This window comes from Chinchilla lanigera, unplaced genomic scaffold (assembly GCF_000276665.1).
Source record: "Chinchilla lanigera isolate Chin_1 unplaced genomic scaffold, ChiLan1.0 scaffold00089, whole genome shotgun sequence".
Classification (NCBI taxonomy): Eukaryota; Metazoa; Chordata; class Mammalia; order Rodentia; family Chinchillidae; genus Chinchilla; species Chinchilla lanigera.
In genome coordinates this window covers 9,037,283-9,045,643 of record NW_004955490.1, presented here as the reverse complement: position 1 = coordinate 9,045,643, position 8,361 = coordinate 9,037,283, and the positions used below count along the sequence as shown (strand labels likewise).

General features: G+C 40.4%; 1 protein-coding gene across 1 annotated transcript in view; it reads right to left on the bottom strand.

The window, feature by feature from the left end:
• The window catches only part of Morc4 (MORC family CW-type zinc finger 4), a gene marked incomplete in the record, with an annotated part of 67,141 nt that extends 66,803 nt beyond the window's left edge, over positions 1-338 (bottom strand). Inside the window, 1 exon segment of the mRNA XM_013504554.1 lies at positions 1-338. Coding sequence (XP_013360008.1) covers positions 1-54 — 54 coding nt within the window.
• Between the last annotated feature and the right edge of the window lie 8,023 nt (positions 339-8,361).

Genomic DNA, 8,361 nt, shown 5'->3' with positions numbered 1-8,361 from the left:
CGGCCCGCTGCCCGGCGCGCCAGGGCCCCCGGGGGCCCCTCGGTACAGGAGCATTTTTTTGGCGGCCACGGTCCTCGTTTGCTGCTGCCGGACTCCTCGCCCGGCCGTCAGCGACCGGCACTCACTCCCACTCGCAGCCGGAGGCGGCCGTCCCGGGCGGGCCCTCCCTCGTTTCCCCGGCAGCTGGCGGAGGCGGGGCGCACTCCAGCCACCTGTCCCCAGCGGGAGGGGTGAGACCGGCTGAGCGGAGCGGCGGCCCCGCCCTGTCAGCACCTCTCCAGACCCACTGCCTGGGCTGCCTCAGGGCCGTACAGAAATATGGCGACCTCCTGACAGCCGCTCCAAGATCCCCGCCCCTAATTAATTCTTGGCGTTTGCCATAGGCCAGGCCACGGAGCGGGAAAGCGCGAGAGGGGGGGCGGGGGCGGGGGCGGGGAGGGGGCGGGAATGCGGCTGGAGGAAGGAGAGGGTGTATGGGATTTCTGGAACCAAGTCCCACTTAGGCTGCATGACTAATGGGCAGGATAAGACAGGTCTTTCAAATTATAAAGACTGCTGGTTGTTTTGGTGTTTGTTTGTTTTTCTAAAAGATTGCAGTTTTGCTATCTGGGTAGATAGTAGGCCCCCTTGAAGGCAAGCATTCTGCCTGCCTCAGATGCCTCTGGAAGTATCCGGGACTTTTCAGAACACAATTGGCAAACTGTAAAGCCTTGTAAGCCTACAAGAAAGCTGTTTATAAAAGGGGAAATTGGATTTACTTAAATACTGCAGGGGCTGGGGATTTAGCTCAGCGGCAAAGCGCCTGCCTGGCAAGTGCAAGGTCGTGAGTTCGGTCCCCGGTACCGGAGAAAAACCAAATAAATAAATAAATAAATAAATAAATACTCTACTGCAAAATAGTAGGTTGGTTAAGTTATAAATTAACCAAAAAAAAATGCAACTTCAAAGGCTCTGTTTGTAAACGAATCTTTATTGTATATTTCATAATGATATTGTATGTTTAACATATATTGAATATTGTATATTTTATAATTGTATTTATGAGGTAAAATTTGATATTTCAACACATATATAGTGGATGTTGATCATGAGGGTAATTAGCATATCCATCACCTCACGCATTTATAACTTCTTTGGAGGGAAAACAGTCTCTCTTCTAGCTATTTTGAAGTATACAATACCTTTATTGTTAACCATAATAACCCTGCCAGGCGGTAGAACACCAGAAGTTATTTCTCCTGCCTAATTTTGTACCCGTTGACCACCCACTCCCCATCCTTGGCTCTCCCAGCCTCCAGGCTTAGGTAATCACTATTCTACTCTACTTTTATAAGATCAACTGTTTTTAGAATCTATATATACTGAGATGATGTGATGTTTGTCTTTCTATGTGTGGCTTATTTTACTTAACATATTATCCTCCAAGTTCATCCCTGACTCCAATGACAATTTCATTAATTTTTAATGACAGAACACTGTTCTAAATAGTATTCCTTTTTTTTCCTTCATTACTAGAGGTTCATTCCAGGGCCTTGCATAAGCTGGGCAAGTGCTTTACCACTCCCAGGGTAGTATTCTGATTCTGTTAAGCATTCTGGTAGATTCCAAGACTTAGAACAGTGCTAGAATAAACGTGAGCGTGCAGATGTTTCCTCAACTTACTCGTTTCATTGCCTTGGAAATTTTCACTGTCTTAGGAAATGCAGATGAAACATAATATAATTGTAGGGGATTGACAACTGGTGGTCAACTTATAACTCCCAGCTGAACTGAGTAAGCATGGTGCTGGGTGTGGGAGGCCCACCTGGGGATTGTTGCTAGCAGCATAAGAGACAGAACTGGAGAAGAAGAAGTGAGACTGTTGGGACCTGGTAGAACCTGTAAGGAGCTGTTAGTTCTGTTGGAGGAGCTTGTCGTGCTGGCTTTCCTGATGAACTTGGCTATTTTCATCCTCCAAGGAGCTCGGGGCCTCGTTGGCACTGAGAATAGCTTCGGTTTCGGTTCACTTCAGGGGAGCTCTGGTCCTCACTTTGAGCATCGCTTCCTGGCTCCAGAGGGGAAGATGGTGCACTGCCGGTCTCCTGCAGACGCTTGCTGTGTTGGCCTCCCTGATGGAAATGGCCATATTGATCATTGGAGGAGCTCGGGACCTCAGTGTTGCTGAGGATGGCTGTGGTACCTCTCAGGCGAGATCTGGTTCTTCTGAGCATCGCTTCCTGGCTCCAGTGCAGATCCCTCAGCCTGCTAGCACAGGTCCTTTATCCCGCTGGCACAGACTTTCTAGATTCCACCACTGACCTTTGGGCTTTCACAGTGCAGATCCGTGAAACAGGCCTGCGTGAGATATTGTTATGGGCTCTGGGCCTCCAGTTGGATTTGTGGGAGGCATTGTTATGGGCTCTAGGTATTCAGCTGGACTCATGCAGGACATTTCTGTGGTACCCAGGCCCTCAGCTAGTTTCCTTGGTCTTGGTGTGTGGACAGACTTCCTGCACTCTTTTGTATAGCATTCTTTGGATGACAATTATAAATAAACTATGTGTCCTGTATTATATTGTTATCCCTTGCAAAAATGACCCCCAAACCATAACAATTATATATATATATATATATATATATATATATATATATATATGGGATATATATCCAGTACTGGGATTGCTGGATCATATGGTAATTCTATTTTTAATTTTTGAATAACCTCCATTCTGTTTTCCAAAATGGTTGTATTAATTTATAGTCTCACAGATTTCTTCACATATTCGCCAGAACTTTTTCTTTCTAACTAGAGTGAGGTGGTATCTCCTCATGGTTTTATTTTCATTTCCCTGGTGATTAGTGATGTTGATCATTTTTTGGATACCTGTTAGTGTTTTGTATGCATTCTTTTGAGAATATCTGTTCAAGTCTTTTGGGCATTTTAAAATCAGGTTATTTATTTTTGCTGTTTCTTGTATATTCCCAATGTTAATCCCTAGATAAATACTTACTGATGCAAGAAATATTCACAAGGGAATTAAGGAAATATTCATATTTATTGGAAAATCAAATATAGTATATACATATGCATATACACATATGCATACATACATAAACAGTCATTGTTCGGTATCTATGAGGAACTGGTTTGAGAACCTCTGCAAATACCAAACTCTCTAGATTATTTATAATACCTAATACACATAAATGCTACATAAATTATTGTTATATTGTTTAGGGAACAATGACAAAAGAAATCTGTACTTGCTCAGTGCAGACAAAATTTTTTGCTGAATATTTTCAATTGCACTTGATTAACTCTGGATGCAGAACCCACGGATACAGAAAGGCAGCTACACACCCGCACGATAGAAAACGTTTACTATCTACCAAGATGATATTTCTGGGTCTGGAATTATGAATTTTTCTCCTTTTTATCTGCATTTCCTAAATGTTGTACTATAAAGTCTGACTATGCAAAAATTCAATTTTTAAAAAATATAACATTCCAGGTGTGAATGAACCATTATTTATGTATTTATTTATTTATTCAAGTTTTTTGAGACAGGGTCTCACTTTGTAGTGGAGGCTGGTCTTGAATTCATTACGTAGCCCAGGCTGGCCTCAAACTCATGGCAATCCTCCTGCCTCAGCCTCCTGAGTGCTGGGATTACAGGCATGCACCACCACACCCCGCTGAACCATAATTTATTTGACCATTACTTTGTGATAATTTAGGTTATCTTCAGTGTTTTCTTTTGACAGTTCAAAAACTGCTGCCTCAGACACCCCATGTACAGATCATTAATTTCTAGTACTTTTATTTCTGCAGAATACATTCCAAAAAGTGAGATTGCTGTATCTAAAATATATTTGTGGTTTAATATTTATAAATACTGTAAGATGGAGTTGATTTACCCTGCCAGCTCTTTGGCTGTGGGCATGGTACTACATGGTCCCAGTCTTTTAAATTTTGTCAGTCTTTAAATAGAAAATAATATCTCCTTATTGTTTTAGTTCGCATTTCCCTATAAGTAATGCTTAATATCTTTTCAAATGTTTATTGTATGTTTGCATCTCCTCTTCTATAAATGCTTGTTTATATCTTCTGAGCATCATTTCCTCCCACTGGGTCCTTTGTATTTGTCTTCTTTCGTGTCACCTTTTTTTAATTTTCAAAAATACAAGAAAGAACAGAGAACAGTATAATGAATGTATATAATTATCACTCTGATGTAGAAATTCTCAAGACTGCTGTGCTGGATGCAATGGACTGAATATTTGTGTCCCTCCAAAATTTGTTATTTTGGAGTTCTAATCCCCTAACGTGATGGTGTATTAGGTGGTGGGGTGTTTGGGAGGTGGATAGGTCATGAAAGTGGAGTCTTCATGAATGGAATTTGTACACTTATAAAAGGGACCACAGAGACCCCTCTCACCCTCTTTCCTCTACCCAAGGACACAAGAAGTCTGTAGCCTGTGAGCCAGTCTACAGAAGAGAGCCCTTACCAGAATTCAGGCATGCTGACATCCTCATCTCAAATTTCTAGCCTCTAGAACTTTGAGAAATAAATTTCTGTTATAAGCCACCTAGTGCCTGAGACTGTTACAATAGCCTGAATGAAGACTCCTACTTTATATATCTTTTTTTAATTCTTGAAAGGATTTTCGAGCAAATCTCAAACATCATGTCATTTTATCCTATATATTTCCATGTCTTCCAAAAACACAGATATTTTCTAACCAGTGTAACCAGTACACCATTTCTACATTGGGCAGAATTTATGATTCTTCGGTATCCTGTAATACCTAGCCCATACTCCTATTTTCCCAGTTGTTTCAAAGTAACTTTTTATAGTTGGTTTATTTAAATCCAGATTTAAACAAGATGCATATGCTGTATTTGGTTATGTGTCTTAAATCTATTTAGTCTAAAACAATTTCCCTTTTTTCAAGCTATTGACTGTTGAGGAAATCAAGTCAGTTGAGTGCCCTACATTCTCATTGTTTCTGTTTGCTTCTGTGTTTTGTCACTTAACCTGCTCTTCTTATCAGAGAAGTGGGTATGACTTAACTATAAATCATAAGGTGGCACCACAGGCTTAAATAGATTCCAGATCTTTAACCAGTCATGCTCAGATGGTGCTCTGCATTTTCTACTGCATCACATCAGGAGACGTATAGTGTATAGTGCTTGGACATGTTCAGGTTCATCACTGGGTTCAGCTGGGGGCAGCTTGAAGCTTCCACTGTGAATTCCCCCTCATCAGTCTTCTACTCTGTCAGTTTCACCAATTTGATGTTCATTGTTTAAAAATTCTTAGCCCTGAAAAATTGATAGTCTAATCCACTAATGGTGAACTTTTTAGAGCTCTTAATGATACAAACATCCTGCTGCAGTCCATGTGCCATAGGTTTGCCACCACTGGTCTAATCGTATACTTTCTTCTGTTTTATTAACTGGATCTTTCTGTATAGAGTCTTTTTATTTTTTTGGTACCGGGAATCAAACTCAGACCTGTATTTGCCAGGCAGGCGCTTATGCCACTGAGCTATATCCCCAGCCCCCTTTCTGTATAGAGTTAACCTTCATCAACTATGGCTATTTGGTTTCTCTGTAGTACAATTTGTGTAGGAAATATGGATAAATATCTAAATATGTACATTTAATTGACATTAGAATAAATAGTTAGGGCTTGTGTTGGATACTGTGATATATCAGCCCATCTTCCATTTCAGGAAAGGATGTGTTGATTAAGCTCCTGAGAACCTGTGGACAAGCTGCCTTCTGCTATTGGCTCCTTCAGGAATTCTCTCAAGTACTGTATGCCTCATTCAACTTCACAAAGTTATCTGAGGTAACCTACAGTGACTGACCAAAACGAGAATGTAAAGGCTTGACCATCTCAGCTCAACTTGGAACAATTCTAAGAGGTCATCCTAACGTTAGATCCTCCTGGGGGGTTGGCTGAGACTATTGTTGGATTTATATTGCAGCTCTACTTCTCCTTTGTCCACACCTGCTTCTTTCCACAGATGTAAATCCCCTGAACACCTCTTAATAAGCATCCTGCACACTAAACTCTGTCTTGGAGTTTGTTTCCTGGGAAATTCAAACTGTGCCACTTGAAATTGGAAGTTATCTATGAAAGGAGATACTAAGATAATTCTTTGGGAGCTGCACCAATCACTGCCCAGTTGGTCATGAGGCATAAGATCAGTGGAATTTAGTGGTTATTGAGATCTACAGATTAAATTCCCAGTGAAAACAGATTGACTATGTAAAATCAGGATGTTTCCTGGGAAAGAATAGAACCCTAACATGGTTTGGGAGTACCAAAATCTCGAATCCCCAGGTTTTCCTGAGCCTGTAAAATTGGTTCAGTGCCACTACTGATAGTTTCCCCTACTGTATTCCCTTGCTTGCAGTCATGCAAAACTTCTCCCTCACAAACCAGCACATGAACTCTTCCCCACTGTGGGCGCTAGGCCTATAAAAACTACTAAGGGACAGCAAGGACATGCTAGGCCTAATAAGGGATGAGAGTGATTATTCTCCAAGGAATTGCAAGATTTGCCTTAGGTTATAAGGAACTGAAAAAGTTCATACAGAATTGGACTTTTGAGTGTGCTTGATGAAGGGAGCCAGACTATAAGACTGGGTAATTGAGAGTTTATCAATGTGGGAGCCCTCTCCCGGAATATAGAATTTAACACCTTGGGGGCTGGGGATTTAGCTCAGCGGCAAAGCGCCTGCCTGGCAAGCGCAAGGTCGTGAGTTCGGTTCCCGGTACCGGAGAAAAACCAAAAAAAAAAAAAAAAAAAAAAAAGAATTTAACACCTTGACAAGGACCATAGGAGATGGTGTAAACTCACTACCAGTGGCTCCGAGAAGTATGGAAAAAGTGATAGTCCATGCTAAGTGGAGTTGAAAGGCCAGCATTGCTGTGGCAGTTGTGGAAGGGGGAATAAAATGATTCAGAAGGGAGCATCCTGGACCAGATATATCAAGCATATCTGGGGAAATTAAACAGACAATCACAGGATATACCATTTGCCAGGCAGGTTAAAACAGGTAAAAAAAAAAAGTGCTGGTGAGAGGGGCATGAACACCACAAAAAATTCAGCAGCAGTTCTTTTCTGTAGGTTAGGCTTGATGGTGAGAGACGCCTTTACATCCAGGCTTACCACAGCAGTGGAGATTGTAAGGCTCTAAAATGATAGTTACAGCATGGTTGAGTTTAACTATCAAAAGCAGGTCAGTGTACTTATCATGAATGGCAAGGCAGAAGCAGCAGCCAGAGGAGGCTGAGTATAGTAGTTAGGCAAATGGAAAATAGAACGTGACCTGAATAATTATTGAACAATCAATGGATCACAAAACATGACCTAACTAGGGAGAAATTAGATAGGCAGAGGCAATAAATATCTATTCTGAGGATGTTTTAACCAGACCCCTATGTCTGAATGGAATATTCAGACCTCTTTGCAGAGTGACCCACTGCCATTTCTTCATCATTGAGTACAGCACAGCATTTTGGTTATTTTTTTTCAGTTTTTATTAGTGTATTTTTGTGATACATAGTGAATACATATATCATGGGGAAATTGGTATGTAAACATGCCACATCTTAATGCTTTTTACTTCTCCTTCCATTTCCCTCCCTCCCTATATCCCCATCCCCCAATCCCCTTCCGATCCTTTCAAAAAACCAACTCTTTGCTCCATTGATCCTTCATATTGTTTTGTAGTCTCAATTTCATTATTTCTTACTGTGATCTTTATAATTTCTTTCCTTCTATTATTAGTTTCAGATTTTGATTGTTCTTATGTTTCTAGGATCTCGAGATACATCACTAGGTTATTTATCGTGGATTGTTCTGTTCTCTTTATGTGTGTATCTACAGCTATAAACTCCCATTCTAGAATTGCTTTCATTGTGTTCCATAGGTTTCGATATATTGTGCTTCCATTGTCATTTGATCCTAGGAATTCTTCTTTAGTTCTTCCCTGATTTCTTCTGTGATCCATTGATTATTCAATAAGTACTACTTAATTTTCATGTGTTTGCATAGTTTCTTTAGCTTCTTTTACTGTTGATTTCTAATTTCATTCTACTGCAATCTGATGCAGGGTATTCTTTCAATTATTTTGTACTTATTTAAGCATTCTTTATGGCCTAACATGTGGTCTATTTTGGAGAATGTTCAATGTGCTATTGAGGAAAATATGCATTTGGTTGTCATTGGATGAGACATTCTGTAGCTATCTGTTAAGTGCATTTTTTTTAACTGTGAACTTTAGCTCTGTTATTTCTCTGTTAATTTTTTTTGTCTGGTTGACCTGTTTAATTTCTTTTTTTTTTTTTTTTTTTTTTTTTT